Raw genomic sequence first — 27,357 nt, 5'->3', positions numbered from 1 at the left:
CAGTGCTCATCCCCACAAGTGCCCTCCTCCATGCCCATCTCCCCCCTCCCCCCCCACATCCATCAGTCCTCAGTTTGTTCTCAGCATTCAAGAGTCTCTCATGGTTTGCCTCTCTCCCTTTCCCCCACCATTCCCCCCTTCTTCTCCCCCATGGTCCTCAGTTAAGTTCCTCCTAATCCTCCTATACGTGCAAATATATGATATTAATAACGTATAACATTAATATCATATGTTTGCACGTATAAAATCATTGAAATTTTTAAAAAGAAACAGTATCAACAGTTAAGTTTAAGAACAAAATAAACAAAGCTGAAGAGACAATTAGTAAGCTGGAAAAAACAGATCAGAGGAAATTACCTATAATAGAGTACAGATAAAAAGACAGAAAAATACAGAAGACACTAAGAACAGACTAAAGAACAGAACAAGAAGGTCCAATATTCATCTAATTCTAGGAAAGAATAAACACTATATTCAAAGAAATATGGCTAATAAAATATATGAAATCTTAGACTAAAGAATCACCAGTGAAAAATACAAACACCAATATTAAAAGAACATAAGTCCTGGGAAGAACAAAAAAAAATCCGTATTGATTAAGACAATTAAAAATGGTGGAGGTGAAAAGACTTAATGGGAGTGAAGATTTCTACACTTAAACTCATAAAATGTGGCACCAATAGACAGTGATGAGTTACATATGTACAATGAAATACCTACAACAACCAGAGAAAATATCTATACAGAGATATTACAAAGTATTACAGAAACATTAAAATGGAGTTCTAAAAACGTTCAAGTAGCCCACAGAAAGGGAGGAAAAAGAAAACAGACAAGAAAACCAAGTGCCTGAGTGTCTCGTCTGACTTTGACTCAGGTCATGATCTCACAGTTTGTGAGTTCGAGCCCCATGTCAGGCTCTCTGCTGTCAGCACAGAGCCTGCTTTACATCCTCTGCCAGAATCTGCCTCTGCTCCTCCCTACTTATGTGTGCTCTCTCTCATGCGCTCTCTCTCTCAAAAATAAACATTAAAAAAAAGAAAAGAAAAGGGAAGAAACAAAAACAAAAATACAACATAGGAGACTTGAACCCTAACATATCAATAATTACATTAAATGTATAATGTCTATCTTATTGTAACATCCCAAAACTAGAAACAATCAAAATGTCCCTCAATAGACGAATGATTCAACAAACTGTGGTTCAAACAACCATTACATGGAATACTACTCAGCAATAATAAAAAGGAGTGAATTACTGAAAAATGTAACAACTTGGATGAATCTTAATGACATAATTCTAAATGAAAAAGCCAATCTCAAAAGTTACATGTTTGTGTTTCAACTTATGCCACATTCTTGAAATGACAAAACTGCAGAGTTGAGAAACAGATTCATGAGTGCCAGAAGTTAGGGATGATCTGGGGGGTGGAGGGTTGGGGGGAGTTTAGAAGGGAAAGTGTAACTATAAACGGGTAGAACAAGAGATATCTTTGTGGTGAAATAGTTCTGTATTTTGAATGTGATAGTGGTTACATGAATCTGTATATGTAACAAAATAACATTATACTCACACACTGTACCAATATCAACTTCTTGCTCTTGATAGGGTACTATAGCTGTGTAATATGTAAGCATTGGGAGGCACTGGGCTAAAGGGACATGAAAACTGTTTATTTTTCGCATGAATCTATAACTACTTTAACTTTAAACATTAAAACAAAATTCCTAAATTCAGAATGCACAACTAAACTAAGTAAAAATCTCACAGTGGGAATTAGGAATTACTATTTTTTTTTTAAAGCTCCTTAATTGATTCCAATATGCAGCCAAAGTTGTTAAAGAGTGCCTTCTAATGCTGCTTTATTCAGGAGGGCAAAAGCAAAAAACTGACAAAGCAGGTATTATGTGACACAAAAAGTGACTGCAATTTTATGGTGTCTCTCCCATCATAAGATTCATCCACCCCCATGCTCTGAACTCAATGAAACTACATCAATGTTCCACCAAAAGCACTGTCTGACACAATAACTTATATCTCTATGGAAAAATGTTCTCAACTCTAGATGCTGGTGAGGATGTGGAGAAACGGGCACCCTCCTACACTGTTGGTGGGAATGTAAACTGGTACAGCCCCTCTGGAAAACAGTGTGGAGGTTCCTAAGGAAACTAACAATAGAACTCCCCTATGACCCAGCAATAGCACTGCTAGGAATTTACCCAAGGGATACAGAAATGCTGAGGCATAGGAGCACATGTACCCCAATGTTCATAGCAGCACTCTCCACAATAGCTAAAACATGGAAAGAGCCTAAGTGTCCATCAACAGATGAATGGATCAAGAAGATGTGGTTTATCTATACCATGGAATACTACATGGCAATGAGAAACAATGAAATCTGGCCATGTGTAGCAACATGGATGGACCTTGAGGGTGTTATGCTGAGCGAAATAAGTCAGGCAGAGAAGGACAAATATCATATGTGTGCACGTATAGGAGGATTAGGAGGAACTTAACAGAGGACCAAGGGGGAGAAGAAGGGCGGAAATGGTGGGGGAAAGGGAGAGAGGCAAACCATGAGAGACTCTTGAATGCTGACAAAAACTGAGGACTGATGGATGTGGGGGGGAGGGGAGATGGACATGGAGGAGGGCACTTGTGGGGATGAGCACTGGGTGTTATGTGGAAACTAATTTGACAATAAACTATTTGTAAAAAAAAATAATAATAAAAAAAAAATAAAAGAGAATTTTTCAAAAAAAAAAAGAAATAAATAAAACATTACAAAAATTTTTTAAAAAAGATCAAATAAAAAAAAAAGCAACAAAACATACTAATTATAGAATCCAGCAGTAGCAGATATAATAAAATATATCAAAAATTGTAAATTAGGCTAATAAACATTTTAAAAGAAAAAGGAAAACATTAACAATGTGAAGAAAAAACAAGGGTAAAATATGTAACAGGTATGAGAAATGTAGTAGTTGATATTGAAAAAAAAGAAATAGTGTAAATAGCAGAACGGATAATGCTGATGAGTAAGTTAGCAAACTCAAAGAACAAATTGAGGAAATTTCCCAGTAAGAAGTAAAACAGGCTAAATAGAAAATATTAAATAAAAAGTTATAGGGCTTATCAAACCTGACTTCCAAGACTTATTACAATAATCACTATAATAGCCAAGACAGTTTGACATTAGTATAGAGATCAACAAACGGATTAATTAAGCAAAGAGAAAGCTCAGAAATATACCCACTGTTGTATGACAAATTAATTTTCAGCAAATACATCAAAGCAATCCAGTGGAGAAAGGAATCAATTGTTACTGGAATAACTGGATTGCCATTGGGGAACAAATGAATCTTGATCCCTATATCACACCATATACAAAAGACCTAACATAAAAAATTAAATGATAAGGCTTTTGGGAGAAATCATAAACATACATCTAAAACACATCTAAAAACTTTTAACAAATTTTAGTAAATCAAATTCAAGAATATATAAAATCTGTAATACATCATGAGTTAACTCAGAGTTAACTCAGGAATGTAAGTCTGGTTTACAATCTAAAATTAATTAATGCAATTTGCCATATTAACAGGCTGAAAAAGTGGGGAAAAAACGCATATGACCAGATCAATAGATGCAGAATAAGTGACAAAATCACAATATCCACTCTTCATAACAACTCTCAGCAAATTAGGAATAAAAGAGAATTTTCTCAACCTGATAACAAGCATCTACAAAGAACCTACAGCTAACATCACAATGGTGAAAGGCTGAATGCTTTTCTCCTAGGATTAAGCACAAAACAAGATGACTGTTCTCATCCTTGTATTCGACATTATACCAGAGGTTCTAGCCAATGCAATCAGGCAAGGAAGATAAACAACAGGCATGCATTATACCTAAATAAGAAATATTTAGGTATAAGTATGGCAAATGGTGTACAATATTTGTACACTGAAAAATTATAAAACACTGCTGAAATAAATTTTTTAAATTTAAATAAATGGAGAGATGTTCTGTGTTTATGGATCAAAAGTTTCAATATTGTTCATAGTCAGTTCTTCTAAAAGTGATCTACAGATTCAGCATAATTCTACTCAAAATCCCAATAAACATTTTGTAGGCACTGACAAGGCAATTCTAAAATTTATAGAGAAATGTGTCGGTTCTAGGACAAGCAAAACAACTTTGAAAAAATACAAAGTTGGGAAACTTACAGTACCCAATTTTGAGACCTATTATGAAGCTCCAATTATCAAGACACAGTGATACTGGCATAAAGATGAAAAATAAATAAAAAGAACGGAATACAGAAATAGATTCACACACAGATGATCAATTGATTTTTCATGAGATATCAAGGCAATTCAACGGGTGAATGGATAATCTTCACAATAAAAAACAAGGGATATCCATATACCAAAAAAAACCCAAAACAAAACAAACAAAAACGAAAACCCACAAAAACAAAAACCCCAAATCCAGGAAAAAAACAAACAAAAACCAAAAACTTTTCAACTTTCCACTTTTATCTCATACCTTGCACAAAAATGAATTCAAAAAGGACCAAAGACCTAAATGTAAGAGCTTGCAACTATAAAACTGCTAGAAGAACATAAATTTTTCATGACCATAGGTTTGGCCAAAATTTCCTAAATAGAAATCACATGAAATAAATGAAAAATTATTTCAATAAAGTGTACTTTGTCAAAATTTAAAACTTTTTTTGCTCATCAAAATTCACTGTTACCAAAATAAAAAAGGCAAGCCACTCACTGGAAGAAAAGCACACACACACACACACACACACACACACACACACACACGCACACACGCACAGAATTTGTAGCTACACCATATAAAGGACTTTTATAAGTTAATGACAAAAAGATAACTAAATTAAATATTTGAATAGACCCTTCACTAAAGAAGATAGATGTATGGCAAATAGGTAAATGAACAGATGCTCAACATCACTAATCATTATGGAAAAGCAAACTAAAACCACAAAAAGATACTACACATTTACCAGTATTATTAAAATTAAAAGACAGATATTATTAAGAGTGGACAAAAATCTAAAGCAATTGGAACCCTATGCATATAAAATGCTAAAATCATTTTTGGAAAACAGTTTGACAATTTCTTCAAAGTTAAATATATACCTACCATATGATTCAACCTTCCTAATCTCTGGTATTTACTCAAAAGAAATGCATATACACACAGACTTATATTTGTAGCTGTATTTGTTATAGCCAAAAAGTAGAAACAAACCAAAATTCCATTTGGTATATCAATATAATAGAATACTTCTCAACATTAAATACGAGTTGACTTCTGATACAATATGATAAATCTCAAAGTAATTATGCCAGTGAAAGCAGCTCAACAGAAGGGTACACAGAGTATGATTCCATTTAGATAAAATTTCAGAAAACTTGAGCTAATTAAGTATGACAGAAAGCAGATCAGTGGCTTCCTGAGGATAGGGTGGCAGGTGGGAAAAAGCATCAGGGAAGGATAAAAGGAAACACAAGGAAAGTTTTGTGTATTAGAGATATATTCATTATATTGATTATGAGGATAATTTAATAGGTATATATATGTTTCTTTAATTGTACTTAAGTATGTACAGTCAGCTCACATATTGTATGTCAATTATAGCTTAATAAGGTTGTAAAAAAACAAGAAAGCTAAAAGGTACAAGTGTGTTAGAAGTAGAAAAATTAATATCTAGATAAAATGTATTCCCAAATAATAGATATAAAAATAGGGAGACTTTACAGGAAGAAGTCTGGAAAACCTCCAAAAACATGGAAGTTAAAGAACACTCTTCTAAAGAATGAATAGGCCAATCAGGCAATTAGAGATGAAATTTAAAAATATATGGAAACAAATGAAAATGAAAACACAACAATGCAAAATCTATGGGATGCAGCAAAGGCAGTCCTAAGAGGAAAGTACATTGCTCTCCAGGCCTATTTCAAGAGATTAGAAAAAGCGCAAGTCCAAAATCTAACAGCTCACCTAAAGGAACTAGAGGCAGAGCAACAAGAATGCCCTAAACCCAGTAGAAGAAGAGAAATAGTAAAAATTAGAGCAGAAATAAACAACATAGAGACCAAAGAAACAATTGAACAGATCAATGAAACCAAGAGTTGGTTTTTTGAAAAAGTAAACAAAATTGACAAACCTCTAGCCAGGCTTATCCAAAAGAAAAGAGAGAGCACCCAAATAGACAAAATTATGAATGAAAATGGACTTATTACAACCAACCCCTCAGAAATACAAGCAATTATCAGGGAATACTATGAAAAATTATATGCCAACAAATTGGACAACTTAGAAGAAATGGACAAATTCCTAAACACACACTCACTACCAAAATTCACACGGGAAGAAATAGAAAACCTGAACAGACCCATAACGAGTGAAGAAATCGAATCAGTGATCAAAAATCTCCCAACAAATAAGAGCCCTGGACCTGATGGTTTCCCTGGGGAATTCTACCAGACATTTAAAACAGAATTAATCCCAATTCTTCTCAAGCTATTCCAAAAAATAGAAGTCGAAGGAAAACTCCCGGACTCATTTTATGAAGCCAGCATCACTCTGATTCCCAAGCCAGACAGAGATCCAGCAAAAAAAGAGAACTATAGGCCAATATCCTTGATGAATACGGATGCAAAAATTCTCAACAAGATCCTTGCAAATCGAATCCAGCAGCATATCAAAAGAATCATCCACCAAGATCAAGTGGGATTCATTCCTGGGTTACAGGGCTGGTTCAACATTCGCAAATCAATCAATGTGATCCATCATATCAATAAAAGAAAAGATAAAAACCATATGATCCTGTCAATAGATGCAGAAAAAGCATTTGACAAAATACAGCATCCCTTCTTAATAAAGACTCTCGAGAAAGTTGGGATAGAAGGAACCTACTTAAACATCATCAAAGCCATCTATGAGAAGCCTTCAGCTAACATCATCCTCAACGGGGAAAAACTGAGAGCTTTCCCCCTGAGATCAGGAACACGACAGGGATGTCCACTCTCACCACTGTTGTTTAACATAGTGCTGGAAGTCCTAGCATCAGCCATCAGACAACAAAAGGAAATCAAAGGCATCAGAATTGGCAAAGAGGAAGTCAAACTTTCACTCTTCGCAGATGACATGATACTCTACATAGAAAACCCGACAGACTCCACCAGAAGCCTACTAGAACTGATCCAAGAATTCAGCCAAGTTGCAGGGTACAAAATCAACGTACAGAAATCGGTTGCATTTTTATACACCAATGATGAAGCAACAGAAAGAGAAATCAAGAAACTGATCCCATTCACAATTGCACAAAAAACCATAAAATACCTCGGAATAAACCTAACCAAGGATACAAGAGATCTGTATGATGAAAACTATAGAAAACTTATGAAGGAAATTGAAGAAGACACAAAGAAATGGAAAAACATTCCATGCTCATGGATAGGAAGAATAAATATAGTTAAGATGTCATTACTACCTAAAGCACTCTACACATTCAATGCAATTCCAATCAAAATTGCACCAGCATACTTCTCAAAACTAGAACAAACTATCCAAAAATTTGTATGGAACCACAAAAGACCCCGAATAGCCAAAGTAATACTGAAAAATAAAACCAAAACGGGAGGTATCACCATCCCAGACTTCAGCCTCTACTACAAAGCTGTCATCCTCAAGACAGTATGGTATTGGCACAAAAACAGACACATAGACCAATGGAACAGAATTGAGAACTCAGAAGTGGACCCAAAAGTATACAGCCAACTGATCTTTGACAAAGCAGGAAAGAATATCCAATGGAAAAAAGACAGCCTTTTTAACAGATGGTGTTGGGAGAACTGGACAGCAACATGCAGAAGAATGAAACTAGATCATTTTCTCACACCATGCACAAAAATCAACTCAAAATGGATAAAGGACCTGAACGTGAGACAGGAAACTATCAACACCCTAGAGGAGAAAGCAGGAAACAACCTCCTTGACCTCCACCGCAGCAACTTCTTACTTGACACATCCCCAAAAGCAAGGGAATCAAGAGCAAAAATAAACTGTTGGGACCTCATCAAGATTAAAAGCTTCTGCACAGCCAAGGAAACAACCCAGAAAATTAATAGGCAACCAACGGAATGGGAAAAGATAGTTGCAAATGACATATCAGATAAAGGGTTAATATCCAGAATCTATAAGGAACTCACCAAACTACACGCCCGAAAAACAAACAACCCAGTGAAGAAATGGGCAGAAGACATGAACAGACACTTCTCCAAAGAGGACATCCAGATGGCCAACAGACACATGAAACGATGCTCAGCATCCCTCCTCATCAGGGAAATACAAATCAAAACCACACTGAGATACCACCTCACGCCAGTCAGAGTGGCTAAAATGAGCAAATCAGAGAACTCTAGATGCTGGCGAGGATGTGGAGAAACGGGCACCCTCCTACACTGTTGGTGGGAATGTAAACTGGTACAGCCCCTCTGGAAAACAGTGTGGAGGTTCCTCAGGAAACTAACAATAGAACTCCCTTATGACCCAGCAATAGCACTGCTAGGAATTTACCCAAGGGATACAGAAATGCTGAGGCATAGGAGCACATGTACCCCAATGTTCATAGCAGCACTCTCCACAATAGCTAAAACATGGAAAGAGCCTAAGTGTCCATCAACAGATGAATGGATCAAGAAGATGTGGTTTATCTATACCATGGAATACTACATGGCAATGAGAAACAATGAAATCTGGCCATGTGTAGCAACATGGATGGACCTTGAGGGTGTTATGCTGAGCGAAATAAGTCAGGCAGAGAAGGACAAATATCATATGTGTGCACGTATAGGAGGATTAGGAGGAACTTAACAGAGGACCAAGGGGGAGAAGAAGGGGGGAAATGGTGGGGGAAAGGGAGAGAGGCAAACCATGAGAGACTCTTGAATGCTGACAAAAACTGAGGACTGATGGATGTGGGGGGGAGGAGGGATGGGCATGGAGGAGGACACTTGTGGGGATGAGCACTGGGTGTTATGTGGAAACTAATTTGACAATAAACTATTTGTAAAAAAAAAATAAAAATAGGGAGCCTGAAATACTGAAAGATATAACGAATTTCAATTCCCAAAAATTAAAAAAGAGATGAAAGTACTCATATTGATAAAGTCCACTGAGGATAAATCATGGAAAGCCCCAGTTTAACACATAAAAGTGAATGTTAAGATTATTAAAAATAGAAAATGTCTGCTTCACTTAGTAACAGTTTCAACTGTTCAGGTCAATGCTTTCAATGAGAACAAACTAGAAAAGCTGGGAAGCAGGTGGCAGCAGAGAGCTGGGCAGTGAAGAATTACTTGAGCAAGATTTGAGAAGAAAAGAGAAGAGAAAGAGAAATAGGTAGCTTTGGAATATAACTGTTTTCCCCTAAAGAAATCTCTGACTCAAGGAAAGGTAGATAAGAGGCTGAAAAGCTGAGTAGCAATTGAGACAATTTCAAAAAGTGAGGGTACAAAAACAGGAGTCAACACAAGAGTGTGTGTGTGTGTGTGTGTGTGTGTGTGTGTGTATAATTTATATATATCTTTATTTTTTCTCTCAAACTATCTCAGTTCTGACAAAAGCAAATATATTTATATATCCTCTCTGGAGGAAAATAATATCCTGATCTCAAATGATTTCTATACATTTTCATATTCAGTATTCTATGTTCAATCAAAAGTAACCAGACACACAGAAGACAACCTTACATAACTGGAAAAAATAAGAGAAACAAAAGATAACAAGGATAGATCCAATAAAAATAGAACCATGCAGAACTAAGATAATGGAGTTATCAGAAACAGAACTTTTAAAAAAGCTATGCTTAATATATTGGAGATAAAAGCCAAGATTTGAAGATTTCTTAAGAGACTTGAAAATACATATTTTAAAAGTGTCAAATATAAATTGCAGAAATGAAAAATGCAAAAACCAAAATTAACTCAATTGATAGGTTTAACAGCAAGTTCAACCGCAGTCAAAGAGGAAATGAGTGAACTAAAGAAAGGTAAAAATAATTTCAGAATAAAGTATGAAGGGGTAAAAGTAACATGAAATGAAAACAGTGGAGAGTTCTCTAAAACTGCTGACAAATATCAAGCAACAAAGTGAAAAAATCTTAAAAACCTAAGGATAAATTAAAGACACACACACCTACCTAGGAACATATAGTGGATGAGAAAGAGCCATGTAGAGAATACCTTATAAGCAGAAAGGAAAAAGACAGCCTGTATTCAACAGATCAAAAATAGGCTGATATGGGTATAGTTACTATGAGTGCTCTGACCGTGGGCGCTCTGGCTGCCTGGGAAGACATTAGGAAAGCTACCACTGTGTCCCTTGGCTCATGAGAGCAAGGCAGCAAGGGGTTTCAGCGATGCTATTACAAAAACTCAGCTTCTGACAGAGAACTACCATGGACAACGAAGACAAAACCTTCTCTGCACAATACCTGACTATTACAAAATCCTAATTCCTACTTTTATTCAGCGTGCATCTGGGGGGAAAGCAAAACAAAAACACTGCAGAATGGTACAATAAATCAACAAGAAAATACAGGGAAATTCTACTGTAGTCCAACTGAAGAATCTTTTCAAATGCCTTGACAAATTATATTCTTAGCTTTTTTTTCTTGTAAAACAACATTTAAAAATGCATGCTGGGGCGGGGGGTGCCTGGATGACTCAGTCTGACTTCGGCTCAGGTTGTGAGTTCAAGCCTCGGGTCAGGCTATGCTAATAGGTCAGAGCCTGGAGTCTCCTTCAGATTCTGTGTCTCCCTCTCTCTCTGTTCCTCCCCCACCTGTACTCTCTCTCTCTCTCAAAAATAAATAAAGATCACACTGTCTTTCTCTCTCTCAAAAATAAACAAAAGATTTAAAAAAAAATTTTTTTGAATGCATGCTGAGGCACCTGGGTGGCTCAGTTGGTTAAGCATCTGACTCTTGAACTCAGCAGAGGTCTTGATCTTAGGATCCTGAGCTCAATCCCTGTGTTGGGCTCCATGATGGGCATGAATCCTATTTAAAGAGAAAAATCATTTTAAAATGCATGCTAAGTGGTGTCTGGCTGGCTCAGTTGGTAGAGTATGCAACTCGATCTCGGGATTGTAGGTCGAGCCCCACACTGGATACAGAGATTCTTTTTTAAAAAAAAATCTTAAATAAAATGCATACTAAAATCAGAAGCATAAATGTAACAAGCCTATTAATTCACATGATAGTGATGAATCCTGAAAGACAAACAGGATTGTGGCAAAATCTTCCAGTGTACATGTGGCTATTTCTATGCTGTTAAATTGCATTGTAGCCATCTCTTTTCCAAAATAGCCATAGGCCCCTGTACAACACAGGGATCCATCTAATATGAAAAACAAAATGGAAAACTACACACATAATCAGAAGTTCTCAAATCAGACCTTTAAAATCACTGATCAATAAACCCACACCTAAATCAGACATTTAAGCAATAGAAACTTTAGAAATAAAGCCAGTAGCTTCTTTTGCAGACTCTTATAACTCTGTCAGAAAAGACTCTTACAACTCCTCCAAGAAATATTTAGAACTTTATGTTTATTTATTTTTGAGAGAGAGAGATAGAGCATGAGCTGGGGAGGGGAAGAGAAAGAGGAAGGCACAGAACTGAAGAAGGCTCCAAGCTCTGAGGTGTCAGCACAGAGCCCAATGCATGCCTAGAACCCACGAACCACGATATGATGATATGAGCTGAGGTCGGACATTTAACCAATGGAGCCACCCAGGTGCCCTAGAACTTTTAACAGACTATATATATATATTTTTTTTTCCCAAATGCTTTTAGTCCTAGAATAGATTTCGGTTGCTTCCAAGTTTGGGTAATTAGAGCTGCTATAAACATCATGTCCATGTTTCTGTGTGCACATAAGATTCAACTACTTTGAGTAAATAATACCATGGAGTGCTGTATCTTGAATGTTTTTAGCTTTGTAGAAACTGACAAACTCTCAAAGTGGCTGTACCATTTTGAATTCCTACAAGCAATGAATAGGAGTTTCTGTTGATCCACATCCTCACCAGCATTTTTTGTCAGTGATCCAGATTTTGTCCATTCTAGTAAGTATATAATGGTATCTCATTGTTGTTTTAATTTGCATTTTGTTGATGACCTAAGATGTGGAACATCTCTTCATATGCTTATGTGCCATCTGTATATCTTCTTTGGTGAGGTCTGCTAAGGTCTTTGGCCTGTTTTTTAATTGGGTTGTTTTCTTACTGTTGAGTTTTTAAACAGTTCTTTTTATGTTTTGGATAACATCTCTTTACCAGATGTGCCTTTGGCAAATATTTTCTCTCAGTGTGTGGCTTGGCTTCTCATTTTCTTGACATTGTCTTTTGCAGATAAGTATTTAATTTTAATGAAATCCAGTTAATCAGTTATTTCTTGCATGGATTGTGCCTTTGGTGTTGTATCTAAAAAGTCATCAACATACTCAAGAATATTTAGATTTTCTCCTGTTATCTTCTAGAGGTTTTGCAGTTTTGCATTTTACGTTTAGATATATGATCCATGTTGAGTTAATTTGAAGGGTATGATATCTGTGTTGCTATATATATATATATTTGGTATGTGGATATTATTTGTTCCATTACCATTTGTGGAAAAGACTATCTCTGCCCTATTATATTGCCTTTGCTCCTTTGTCAAAAATCAGTTGCCTGTATTTACATGGGTCTATTTCTGGGCTCTCTGTTCTGTTTCATTGATCTATTTGTCTATTCTTTTACCATTACCACACTGTGTTGATTACTGTAGCTTTATAGTAAATCTTGAAGTCAAGTAGTGTAAATGCTCCAACTTAGTTTTTCTTCAATATTCTGTTGCCTATTCTTTTGCCTCTCCATATAACCTTTAAAATCTGTTCATTGGGGCACCAGGGTGGCTCAGTCAATTGAGTGTCCAACTTCAGCTCAGGTAATGATCTCACAGCTTGTGAGTTCCAGCCCTGCATCAGGCTCTGTGCTGACAGCTCAAATGCTTCCAAGTCTGTGTCTCCCTCTCTCTCTGCCCCTTCGGGCTCGTGCTGTGTTTCTCTCTCTCTCTCAAAAATAAATAAACATTTTAAAAATTTTTTAATAAAAATAGAAAATAAAAAAGAAGCTGTTCATTGATATCCACAAATAACTTGCTGCAAGTCTGACTTGAACTTATTCAATCTATAGAACAGGTTGGGAAGAATGGACATCTTGAAACTATTAAGTTTTCCTATACATCAACATTGAATATTTTAAATTTATTAGTTCCTCTCTGATTTCTTTCACTAGTTTTATAGTTTTCCTCATATAGATTTTACACATGTTAGATTTATGCTTAAGTATTTCATTTTGGGATGTACTAATATAAATGGTACTGTATTTTCAACTTTAAATTCCACTTCTTTATAGCCAGTATAAAAAAAAGCAACTGATTTTGTACATTAACCTCATATCCTGCAACCTTGTTATAACCACTTATTAGTTCTAGATTTTTTATTGATTCTTTTGGATTTTCTACATAGACTATCATGTCATCTAGAAAAATTTTTTTACTTTTTTATTACCTTTTTTGAGAGAGGGGGAGAGGGAGAGAGAGAGAGAGAGAGAATGCATGGGTAGGGGAGAGGGGCAGAGGGAGAGAGAGAATATTAAGCAGGCTCCATGCTCAGGGTGGAGCCCAATGTTCGATCCCATAACCCTAGGATCATGACCTGAGCCAAAATCAAGAGTCAGATGCTTAACCAATTAAGCCACCCAGGCCCCCCTAGAATAGATTTTAATACTGAAATCTCTTTAGTAGCAAATAACCAAACTCAAACTGAACCAGTCTTGGAATCACTGAACATAAAAGCCCAAACTAACATTTTGTTAACCGATAGCTCCATCAATCATTCAACTATATGGGAAATTATTTTTGGGCCTAGAAATGTTTGATACACTGATGCAGAAACACAGATTCCTTTTTTTTTTTTTAAATCTCTGAGGAAATACTCTGAAAATACTCCAACCTTTTACTATTGATTTATCTGACACAGAAACCCAAACAGAAGAACTTCTGCTGTTAAAATATACATACCTATTTAGAAAGAAAAGTTCAATTAAGCAGTATAGGAACACAAATAATGAGTATTGGTTTTGAAACACTGGGAATTTCTTCTTCATCAGTAGTTAAACCCAAACAGAAATGCATTCATTTCTTTTTGGCTGATTTGGCTTAGAACACTATGGAACCTCAGTTTAGAGATATATTATAGACATGTGCTGAACTGTTCTTAGGACTCAATTCCTGTGAGTGGAGTTCACATTCACACATGGGGCAAAACTTATAATTTTCCCATCAACTGACAAAAACAAAAATAGGGACATTATTTTAGCTATACTGAATGTACTTGGATTACATAACTCCTATGTAGATTCTCTGTAATACTTTGCCTTTTGTACATATAAAATGAAACCTATGATATGAATACTTAACAAAATATAAAATATTAGTCTATAAAAATAAGCTGACAGTTGATTACTCAGCAGAAATAATGCAAGTCATAAGATACTGGAAAGACTCTCAAAGAGTTAAAATAAAAATAATTACCAACCTTTAGAATTCTCTACCTCTCAAACATATCCTTCAATATCAGCACGGTTACAACAAAAGTTGTGAGAAATACTCTGCTTTTGAGTATATTTCGAAGACAGAAAACAATGGACTGGAAATGGATATATGAAAAGAGAAATCACAGATTGCTTCATGGTTTTAGGCCAAGAATTCCATGAATAAACTTTCCATTTGCTGCTATGGGAAGACTGAAAGAACAGATTTGTGTGTTGGAGAGTGAAGGGTAGCAGATAGCAGAACTCAGGTTTGGAAATGCTAAGTCTGAGATGTCAATTAGACATCCTAGTGAAGATGAAAAGGAGGTGGCTGGACATTTAAGTCTGGAGTTCAAGAGAGAGATCCATGCTACAGATATACATTTGAGAGTCAAGAGTAAATACATGAGACTGGATGAGTTCGCTGACGGATGAGTACATATACAAGAAGAAAAGTAGTCTAAGAACTGAGCTCAAGGACATTCAAACATTTGGAGGTCATGGAAGAGGAACTAGCAAAAGAGCCTGACACAGGACAGTCAAAGAGATGAAAAAAAAAAAAATCACATAAGCATGGTACCTGAGAAGCCAAATGAATAGTGTTTAAAGGAGTAGATAAAAAGCATAACTGATTATCTTTGTCAAATGTTGCTGATAGATCAACAAAATGAAGACTGAGGATCAACCACTGAAGTCAATCATAAAAAGATAAGTGAAAATTCATTATGTTTTTGGATACTTAAAATCACATTTTTAAATAACTAATAGATCAAGTAAGAAATAATGATGGAAAACTGGAAAACATTTTATAAGTACATAACAAAACTTGTAGCATACATTCAAATAAGCATTTTGAGGAAAACTCGTGGCTTTAAATGTTTATATGAGAAAAAACTGAAAAGTAATAAGATAAGCATTCATCTGAAAAATTAGAAAAAATTAAAAATAAATATAAAGAAAATAGAAGGAAATAGTAAAGAACAAAACTTAATGATGATCACCAAAGCAAATGTTAGTCCATTGAAAAGACTAATAATAACAACAGACTAAAAAAGAGGAAATCATCACAGACTCTGTAGACATTAAAATGTCCATAGGATATTGTAAACAACATTATTCAAAAAATGTTTTAAAATTTAGAGAAAATGAACAAATGCATCAAAAATATATATTGAATGGCATAAGAAGAAATTTCTAATTGTTCCTTTATCCAGTAAACAAATAAATCTTTCCTTCAGAAAAAAAAGTTGAACCCAAAAGGCTTTATTGGTTAAATACTAAAACTCCAATATTATTCAAACTCTTCAAGGTAATAAAAGAAGACAAAATGAGTTTAGAAGATTATTATAAGGTTTACATGACATTGATAACAAAATCTGATTTTACAAAGTCCTAAGAAAGGCAAGTAATTGGCCAATCTCAATTATAAAAATAAATGTAAATGTCTCAAATGAAACATTAGTTAATGGACAAAAGTAATCTATAAAAAATATATCTTGGCTGATTTGATAAATCACATTTATTCCTGAAAAAAAAAGCTCTCAGTAATCTGAGAATGAAAGGAAATTTCTTCAACCTGATAGAAGACATCTATGAAAAACATACAGTTAACATCATACTAACTGTTGAGTCTAAATGCTTCCCCTTATCATGTGGAACAAGACAAGGATGTCTACTTCACCAGTTCTATTCAACATTGTATAAGATATTCTAGCCAATGCAATAAAGCAAGAAATAGAAAACAAAAAACAAAAAACAAAAAAATAGCACGCAGACTAAACACATAAAACTGACTTTATCTGTAGATTATCTAATTGTCTATGTAGAAAATTAAACGGATTCTACAAAAAGGCCACTAGAACTAAAATATAAATTTAGCAAAGTTGTAAAATACCAGATAAATATATAAAAATCAGTTGTAGGACTTCTGATTTCAATCCTGACAAATAACGATCTTAGAAACGGTCATTTCCATTGTTATAAGAACAAAAAGATGAACAAAATGAAAATCAAAGGCTTGCTGTGACATATTAGAATAGTGAATTACAGAGCAAACTGCCAATCCAAAATCTGAAAAGAGTAACCAAGATCTGCTCATCTGGAAGAGAACCCACCTGAATCACAGGTAGTTAAGAAATTTTTTAAAAATTTTTAAAGGTTTCATTTATTTCTGAGAGAGAGAGAAACAGCATGAGCAGGAGAGGATCAGAGAGTGAGGGAGATACGGGATCTGAAGCAGGCTCCAGTCTTTGAGCTAGCCAGAGACTGATGCGGGGCTCAAACCCACGAACCATGCGATCATGACCTGAGCCGAAGTTGAACGCTTAACGGACTGAATCACCCAGGCGCCCCAAGAAATTTAAATAATATATTTGATACATTGCTGGAGGCAGAGTTTACACTAACATGAGAGTGAAAAGCTCCTAGGGGCCACAGTTTTCAAGGGGTCCCTATACTTCAGTGTGTTTACCTCCAGGAACTCCACTAGGTTCTCACAGTAAAGATCTGAGAAAGATCCCCTTATGACTCTGACAGGGGAAAAGTAATTATGAAATATGCCCAGCATTCTCCATGATAGGCTTATTCTTCAAGTAAAAGGACTTTACCAGAGCCTTATCCCAGCTAAAGAAGGGCATTTCTCCCACTTTACCCTCTCTAGCCTTCTTGTTTCACTAAGTGGATAAAATAAAATTTATACCACTGGAAAACATGTTCCCTCCTCTCACCTAACCACCATACTAATAGGGCTCCATGATAATCACAGTGAATTACAACTAAAAGAGCTGCAAGATGCATACTCTCACTGAGGAGGGATACTTAAGGAAGCTTAAAGTCAAAAGGAGAAACAAATAGAACAGAGGAATTTGAAGTCTCTGACACCTGCATCTATAACACACACTGAACTTAACTCAACTTCCAGCCAAATTAACATAAGCATTCACCTAAAGACTTATTTACTTCAGTTAACACCCAATATAGTATGTGTGGCTTCCACAAAAAAATTATAAGGCATGCCGAAAGTCAAGCAAAAACACAACCTGAAGAACAAAACCAGACCCAAATAGAGCACAGACACGGGAGTTATCAGAAAACTTAAAATAACCATGGTTAATTGGTTAAGGGCATTAATGGGAAAAGTAGACAATATGCAGTAATAGGTGGGTAACATAAACACAGAGATGAAAACTCTGAGAGAAACAAAAGGAAATGTTAGAAAGTAAAATACTGTGACAAAAATGAAGAATACTTTTGATGGTCTCATCAGCAGATTGGACATAGTCAAGCATAAATCACTGAGCTTGAAAACAGGTCAATAAAAACTTCCCAAACTAAAATGCAAAAGGAAAAAAGGAAACAAAACAACAGAACAGAACATCCAAGAACTGTGGGTATAATTGAACTACCAAAAGGTGAAAAAACAAGAGAACAAGACCATAAGATATATTTGAAATAATTATAAAATAAATAAGTCATGGGGATGAAAAGTATAGCATAGGGAATATAGTCAATAATACTGTAATAACTGTACAGTGATCCATGGAAACTACACTTGTTGTGGTGGACATTTCATAATGTATATACTTGTCAAATCACTGTTATACACCTAAAACTAACACATATCAACTATACTTCAATTTAAAAAATGTTTTAAGTTCCATCCATGTTGCTACACATGGCCAGATTTCATTCTTTCTCCTTGCCATGGATGGAACTTGAGGGTGTTATGCTGAGCGAAATAAGTCAGGCAGAGAAGGACAGATACCATATGTTTGCACGTACAGGAGGATTAGGAGGAACTTAACGGAAGACCATGGGGGAGAAGAAGGGAAAATATAGTGGGGGAGAGGGAAGGAGGCAAACCATGAGAGACTCTTGAATGCTGAGAACAAACTGAAGACTGATGAGGGTAGCGGGGTGGGGAAGGGGGGTGATGGGCATGGAGGAGGGCACTGTGGGGATGAGCACTGGGTGTTATATGGAAACCAATTTGACAATAAACTTTCTTTTTTTTTTTTTACAAATAGTTTATTGTCAAATTAGTTTCCACATAACACTCAGTGCTCATCCTCATAAGTGTCCTCCTCTATGCCCATCCCCCCTCCCCCCCTCTTCCATCAGTCCTCAGTTTTTGTCAGCATTCAAGAGTCTCTCATGGTTTGCCTCTCTCCCTTTCCCCCACCATTTCCCCCCTTCTTCTCCCCCTTGTTCCTCTGTCAAGTTCCTCCTAATCCTCCTATACGTGCAAACATATGATATTTGTCCTTCTCTGCCTGACTTATTTCGCTCAGCATAACACCCTCAAGGTCCATCCATGTTGCTACACTAAACTTTTTAAAAAATGTTTTAATAACAGACTAGAACTTTCCAAAATTAATACATAGTATCTATAGGCAGAGACCTGTAAAACAATGATGAAAGAAATCAAAGATCTAAATACATGGAGAAATATTACACCTTCATGGATTGAAACATCCCATATTAAGATATCACTTGTGGAGTGCCTGGATGGCTCAGTGAGTTGAGCATCCAACTCATGATTTCAGCCCAGGTCATGATCTCACCGTCGTGAGATCAAGCTCTGTGTTGGGCTCCATGCTAAGTATGGAGCCTGCTTAAGATTCTTTCTCTCCCTCACTCTCTCTGCCCCTCACTCCCCTCTGAAAAAAAATTTTTTTTAAATAAAAATAAAATAAATATGTTAGTTCTCCCGGCTTGATCTACAGATTTAATGCAAACCCAATTAAAATCTCAGAAAGCTTTTTTATAGATATTTATTGTAGAATCAGAAAAACTGATTCTAAATTTTACATGAGAAGACAAAAGACCAAGAATAGCTAATACACTATTGATGAAGAGAAAGTTGGAGGATTCACACTACCTAGACTTACTCTAAAGCTATAGTAATCAAGACAGCATGGTTTGGCAAAAGAATAAACAAAATAGATCAATGGAACAGAATGAAGATCCCAGAAATAGGTCCACACAAATATAATCAGCCGATCTTTTTAAAAAAAATATTTGTTAATATTTATTTTTGAGAGAAAAATAGCAGGGGCAGGGCAGAAAGAGAGAGGGAGACATAGTATCCAAATCAGGTTCTACGCTAACAGCAGGAAGCCCGATGCGGGACTCTAACTCACAAACTGTGAGATCATGACCAGAGGCCAAAGTTGGCCGACTGAGCCACCCGGGCGCCCCTATAATCAGCTGATCTTTGACAAAAGAGCAAAAAAAATACAGAAAGGGCAGTCTTTCAACTGGAACAATTTTAAGACATCCATATGCAATTTAAGTAAACTGAGATACAAACTTTATATCTTTCACAAAAATTAACTCAACTTAGATCACTGACCTTAAGCAAAACTATACAACTTCTAGAAGAAAACACAAGAGAAAAATATGTGCACTTGGGTTTGGTAATGAGTTTTTAAATACCACACAATGGGGCGCCTGGGTGGCTCAGTTGGTTGAGCGTCCGACGTCAGCACAGGTCATGATCTCACGGTTTGTGGGTTCGAGTCCCACGTCAGGCTCTGTGCTCACAGCTAGCTCAGAGGCTGGAGCCTGCTTCAGATTCTGTATCTCCCTCTCCCTCTGACCCTCTCCTGCCCACGCTGTCTCTCTCTCCCTCAGAAATAAATAAAAAACATTAAAACAATTAAAAAATAAAATAAAAAAAATACTACACCAAAAATACAATCCATGAAAGAAAAAGGTAAGTTGAACTTTATCAAAATTTAAAATCTCTGCCGTACAAAAGACATTGTTAAAAAAATGAAAAAAGACACAGACAGGGAGAAGATATTTGCAAACCACGTATCTGATAACAACATGTATCAAAAATATTCAAAGGATTCTGAAAATTCCACAGTAGCAAACAAACAAAACAATTGAAAAATGAGCAAAATATCTAAACAGATACCTTATCAAAATATATGGATGGCAAGCAACAATATGAAAAGATGCTCCACATCATTTGTCATTAATGAATTGCAGATTAAAACAATGAGATATCGCTACATACCTATTATACCTATTAAAATGGCTAAAATACAAAAATCTGACAAAACCAAATGCTGACAAGGATATGGAGCAACAGAAACTCTCATTCACTGTTGGTGTGAATGCAAAATAGTACAGTCGCTTTGAAAGAGTTGGGTAGTTTCTCATAAAGCAAAATACAGATTTACTCTATAATTCAGCAATTATTCCCCTAGGTATTTACTGATTTGAAAACCTATGTCCTCACAAAAACCTGCACATGAAAGTTTACAGCAGTTTTATTCATAATTGCCAAAAACTGGAAGCAACCAACATGTCCTTCAATAGGTGCATGGACAAACACACTGTGGTACATACATACAATAGAATATTATTCAATGATAAGAAGAAATAAGCTAACCAGATATGAGATAAACAAATGAACCTAAAATGCACATTGCTAAGTGAAAGAAGCTGGTCAGAAAAGGTTTTATACTGTATGATTTCAATTATATGACATTCTTGAAAAGGGAAACATTTCCTCAGCCAGGTGATCAAGGTCAAAATCAACAGTAATAAATCATATTGATAATACATACCCATGACACCCTGGATATATACGTACCCTAAAATGACATTTTACTTCTGTGACCTTTCTCTCAAAAACATATTACCCAGTATAATCATGAGAAAAACAGAAGACAAACCCCAATTGAGAGACATTCCACAAAATACCTGATAGTACTCCTCAAAACTGTCAAGGCCATCAAAAACAAGGAAAGTCTGAGACTGTTATAGCCAAGAGAAGCCTAAGGAGACATGACAACTAAATGTAATATAGTGTCCTGGATGGGATCCTGGAACAGAAAAAGGACATTAGGGGAAAACTAAGGAAATATGATTAAAAGTATGGACTTCAGTTAATAATGTATCAAATAATAGATTCTTTAATCACAATAAATGTAATCTACTAATGTAAGATATTAATAATAGAGGAAATTGGGTGTGAAGTAGGAACTCTACCATCTTCACAATTGCTCTGTAAATCTAAAACTGCACTAAAATACAAAGTTTATCTTTAAAAACAATTGTGTTTTCATATACAAGCAATAAAAAATCAGAAAGTGAAATTTTAAATTTCCATTTATAACAGCATCAAAAAATAGGAAATACTCCAGAGATAAATCTGACAAAAAAAAGAAGTACAAGACCACACTAAAAACTACACAACATTGCTGAGGGAAATTAAAGATGTAAAGAATGGAGAGCTATACTGTATTTATGAGTGGGAAAACTTGATATTCTTTAGATGTCAGTGTCCCCAGTACCAATCAAATTCCCAAGCAGGCTTTTTTTTATATACACTGTGAAGCTGATTCTAAAATTAAAATAAAATACAAAGGAACTAGAATAGCCAAAACTACTTTGAGAAAGAACAAAGTTGAAGACTAACATTACCTAATTTGAAGACTTTAAAAAAGGCCAAAATAATCAGACAGGTAGTATTGGAATTGAGATATATAAACAGATCCATCAAACAAAATAGCTCATCAAGAAACAGACCTACACATATATGGACAACTGACTTTCTACAAAGGTACAAAAACAATTCACTATAGAAAGGATAGTTTTTCAATAAGTGGTACTGGAACAATTGATTATCATTATGCCAAAAAAAAAAAAAAAGGTGAACTTTGATTTATATCCTATGTACTAAACACAAAACTTTGAAGTGGATCTCAGATTTAAATGTTAAATTTTAATGTTAAACTGCTAGAAGAAAACACAGAAGAAAAATCCTAGTGACCTGAGCCCTGACAATGATTTCTTTAAAAGAATATAAAAAGCTAGATAAAATTTTTAAAAACTCAATAAATTTCACTTAGCAAAAATGAAAAAACATTTGCTCATTAAAAGACATTTAATAAAAAAGCAAGGCATAGACTGGGAGAAAATATTTGCAAAATATATGTGATACAGGACTTAGAATATAGAAAGGACTTTTATAACTTGATAGTAATATAAACAATTCAGGAAAAGTGTGCAAAAGATTTGAATGGACACTAAAGAAGATAAATGTATGGCATGTAAGCACATGTACAAATGCTTAAAAATCATTGGTTATTAAGGAAGGCAAATTAAAACCATAAAATATACCTAATAGTTAAGATTAAAAAGATAATGCACACCAAGTGTTGGTGAGGCTATGTAACACCTGGAACACTTATATACTACTGATACAAATGTAAAAGAAAATAGCACACCCACTTTGGAAAAGAGTTTAATGGTTTCTTCAAAAGTTAAACATATAAACATCACAGGCCTACTCACTCTACCCTTAGGTATTTATCCAAGAAAAATAAAAGCTTATGTCCACACAAAGACTCATATAAGAATGTATATTTTTAAGAATGAAAGTTTTATTTTTTATAGTCCAAAACTGGAAACAACCAAAATGTCCACGAGGCTTATTCATACAATGGAAAAAACTATTGATTATATAACATAAATTTCAAAATAATTATGCTGAGGGAAGGCAGCCCAAAAAAGAATATATACTATATGATTTTATTTATATAACATTTTAGAAAATCCAAACAAATCTCTATGACAGAAAGTAAATCAGTGGTTGTCCCGGGACTGGCAGAATAAGTGAGAGGTTACAAAGAGGCATGAGGAAATTTTTGGGAATGATGGATAAGGCCACTATCTTGATTGTGCTACGGTTATATACATATGTCACAACTTAACTGAACACTTTTTAAAACATGTGCAGTTTACTGTAGGTATGTCAATTAGACTCTAATAACACTGTTAAAAGAAAACAAGTATATGCAAAACCCCTCAGAAGTATTACACATTTATCTGTTAGAATATTTTAATAAACTACTTTCAAGGAACTTCTAATGACACAAGAAAATGCTTATGATATACAATTAAATGAAAATGGCCAATGACAATTACACAGAAAGCTTATATAATATGGATGGAAATATTTCTGATTAGAAAGAGACCTATATTAATAATAGTTTTCAATGAGTTATGGAATCATGGATGATTTAAATTTTCTTTACCCTTTTCTCTATTTTCCAAGGTTTTCTTTGTTGTTATTTTATTAGTTTTATTTTATCCAAGACTGCAATATCCTTTTAAACAGGAAATTAAAAAAATAAATGAAGCGAGAGGCACCTGGGTTGGCTCAGTTGGTTAAGTGTCTGACTTTGGCTCAGGTCATGATCTTGTGGTTCGAGTTCAAGCCCCAAATTGGTCTCTCTGCTGTCTCAGAGCAGACCCTGCCTTGGATCCTCTTTCCCCTCTTTCTCTGCCCCTCCCCTGGCTTGCTGTTTCTCTCAAAATAAATTAATACACTTTAAAGTGAATGGATGAATGATCGAATGGAAAAAATCTGAGTGATTATCTATCCTGACAAGTGATTTCAACATATGTACCACAGACCCATGAATGAATGATTGAATGAATGAATGAATGAATGGAAAAAAATTTGAGTGATTATCTGTCTTGACAAGTGATTTAAAAATACGTACCACAGACCCTTGAAAGATGAAAGAGGGGACCCTGGGAACTCTTATGTGAACCAAGAATTATATGTAGACTTAATATATTTCATACTCATATGAATTACTATTTTTCAAACATTCACAGCTGCACTGCAATTCAACATTACTGAATTTACAGAACTCACATCAACAGATACTAAAAGTAAAACTGGTTACATGGAGGTCTTCAAAAACTTATTCCCCTATACTTATTGCCTATAGGTTGCTTTAATTGGCATATCTTTTGCTCCCATACCAGTATATAGGAAGGGCTAAGTACCTACTTGGCCCTCAAATAACAGCAGTTCCAATATGTGTTCTTACACATTCAAACACCAAAGTCAAATATGCTCTGTACCCAGAAGGACTTTGTAAAAGTTATGTCAGTTAAATATTAAGGCTTTTTGCAAATGTAAGGTGAAGACTACTCGAAGTTTGATTCCTAGTTAAGTATGGCATTACTAGTCTGTAAGTGATCTTGGGAAAATCATTTAATGTGTGCTGAGGTTTCTTCAATTGCTTCATAATAACCCTCTCAGAAAGTAAAGTCAACTTAATTATCATTATAAAATACACTACAAAAAGCAGATCTAGTAGCTACAGTAAACTAGTTGTTTAAAGGTAATTTAGTTTACCTCAAAGAATTATTCTCTGCCTTTTGTCTGCCAAGTTCACTTTCTGTATCCATTGCCTTCCTTGCTAGTGATTTCATTTCTTTTTCCACAGTGGTTATGGTTTCCTTCATCAAAGTCATATTTGACATTTGCTCCATACGTTCATCATCAAGCTATACAAGCAGAATGACAAGGTTACTGCCATCATTAACAAAATCTTCCTAAAGAGACATCCTCTCTTTGTACAAACCATGGCATATGTCAAGATTGACAGTAGGAGATGATCAGATGAGACATGAATGTTGTGGGAGGCTGTATGGACAAGGTATGGTGGGGCAGGAAGAAGAACACGCCACGGCACGGCCTGTGCATAATGCCTACCACACTATGTGTATCTACATGTTCAATTTGGTTCATTCTGACTGTAGCACATGTATCTTATTTGCAAAAGGATTTATTTGTTGTTCAACATTAAGTTATACACAGAAAGTGGACTTATGAAAAAAATTGTTTTTCTCTCCTGAATAATGCTTTTCCTTTCTCTTTATAACAACATAACACAAATTTATAAATATATTCAATTAAATCTGGTAACAGAAAGGGAAATCCCCCTAATTCTATTTATATAGTCATAACATCTCAAATACATATTCATAGGATCTCAAATCCGTGTCTAGTAAAAAAGTGAAGCTTCATATTTAAATTCAGTTTAAATACATTATTCTCATTAATTTTCATTCTGTAATAATTTTCCCTACCTTAGCTACTCTTTAGGCAGAATAAGCCACCTTCTCTGTATCTGGCAATGTTATCTTTAATGAAATAGGGAGGAGAGAAAATTGCTAAACCCCTGAAAATGCATCCCTTATAGATTTTTTTTTTAAAGAACATACTTTGCAACCTAACACAAAAAAGACTTTACTTACATTTTTTGGAAGGAAATAAACAATGAAAAAGTGATAATTTATACTATACATACCACCTTAAATATTTTAGGATTACACTCTCTTAGAAAAATAAAAGAACCTCTCTGAACACAGGGAAAAAGAGAAAGGGGGAAGCCACTGACAGTTTATAGCCAAAAGCACAAAAGTGGTTTTTCTTTACGTTATGAACTGTACACTCCAGCTCCTCTATCCTTTGTTCCAAGTGAGCCTTCTCATTAAATGCTGTCTCTTGGGCAATCTGTTAAAAAAAAAAAAAAAGTTTTCAATGTTGCTGCACTGTGTTTCACAAATGGTCATACAGATAAAATTCATCCAAACCTTTAGCCTTTCCCTCAGACTATCTCGTTCTGTGGTCATTCTTCGTAAATCAGTGAAGGCCACATCTCTTTCAGTCTCCACTCGCCGGAGGATGGCATGGGCTGTTGTTGATTTAGGAGACTTACAGTTTTTCATCATCTCTCGTCGAAGTCTGGCAATTTCTTCCTGTGCCTATTATTTAAATGCAAGACTTCTATTTAACAACACTTTAGAACAGACATAAATATAGCTATCTTATGTCCAGCTAGTTTGAATAAAAAACATATATAAAAATGTATACAATAGGATAATGCTTTTTAATGAATTTACACAAATAAATGCAAATGATGTATAAAAATGCAAGTAACTGTATAAACACAGAAGTTTGGTTTATAATATTTTTATAAAAATTTAAATTAACTTAGGCAGTCAATGCAAGAGAGAATGTTTTACTAAGAAATAGATATGTATCACTATATCCATTTTGTGATATACATTTGAATTCAGCAAAATTCAGGTAGAATACAGTTGTTTTTGTTTTTGTTTTGGGGGAAAGGGGAAGAGAGAGAGGAAGCTCGTCAAGCAGGCTCTACACCCAGAGGAAAACCTGATGCTAGGCTTGATCTCATGATTATGAGATCATGACCTGAGCCGAAATCAAAAGTCAGATGCTTAACCAACTGAGCCACCCAGGCACCCCCAGGTAGAATACAATTTTAATAAATATTAGTATTTCTGTCTTTCTCTACAAAAACATATAAGCCATTTCCATGTTCTGGCTACTTTTACCCTGAAAGGAAGGCCCATCAATCCTTATCAACAACCCAATATATTCTCTCACACTTGTTCAACCATCCTCAGGTCCCAAACCTATTCCACACCTAAAGATAATTACATCTCCTACTTCATTGCTTAACTCCCTAATCTTCCTTCCTCTTGATTTGATCACTAACTACTCAGCTGGTCTCCCAAGTCTCAGAGGAAGATGTATTACCTACCAATTTCCACAGCTAAGCCTTCACCAGAATCCTGGATCTCATCTCCTGAAATGTCTTCTAAGATACTCCTGACTCAATAAGAGTTGACCCATGAACAACATGGGTTTAAATTTATACAAAGGTTCACTTATACACAGATTTTTTTCAATAAATACAGTATAGTACTATAAATGTATTTTCTCATGATTTTCTTAATAACACTGCGTGTGCACACATATATGTACATAAATGTGTATATATGTACACATAATATGTATACACATTTATATATACAA

General features: G+C 35.1%; 1 protein-coding gene across 1 annotated transcript in view; it reads right to left on the bottom strand.

The window, feature by feature from the left end:
• Nucleotides 1-27,357, bottom strand: part of LOC120220806 (testis-specific gene 10 protein-like) — a gene marked incomplete at its 3' end in the record, with an annotated part of 80,954 nt that overhangs the window by 22,358 nt on the left and 31,239 nt on the right. Inside the window, exons 7-9 of the mRNA XM_039217982.1 lie at nt 26,106-26,276; nt 25,948-26,025; nt 24,862-25,013 (exon numbers count right to left, since the gene is read on the bottom strand). Of these exons, the coding sequence (XP_039073913.1) occupies nt 24,862-25,013; nt 25,948-26,025; nt 26,106-26,276 (401 nt within the window). The remainder of the gene's footprint in view (nt 1-24,861; nt 25,014-25,947; nt 26,026-26,105; nt 26,277-27,357) is intronic.

Source organism: Hyaena hyaena, unplaced genomic scaffold (genome assembly GCF_003009895.1).
Source record: "Hyaena hyaena isolate Hyena2069 unplaced genomic scaffold, ASM300989v1 scaffold_731, whole genome shotgun sequence".
NCBI classification, from domain to species: Eukaryota; Metazoa; Chordata; class Mammalia; order Carnivora; family Hyaenidae; genus Hyaena; species Hyaena hyaena.
The sequence above is the reverse complement of the archived record's forward strand: the minus strand, read 5'-3'. Positions and strand labels throughout refer to the sequence as shown.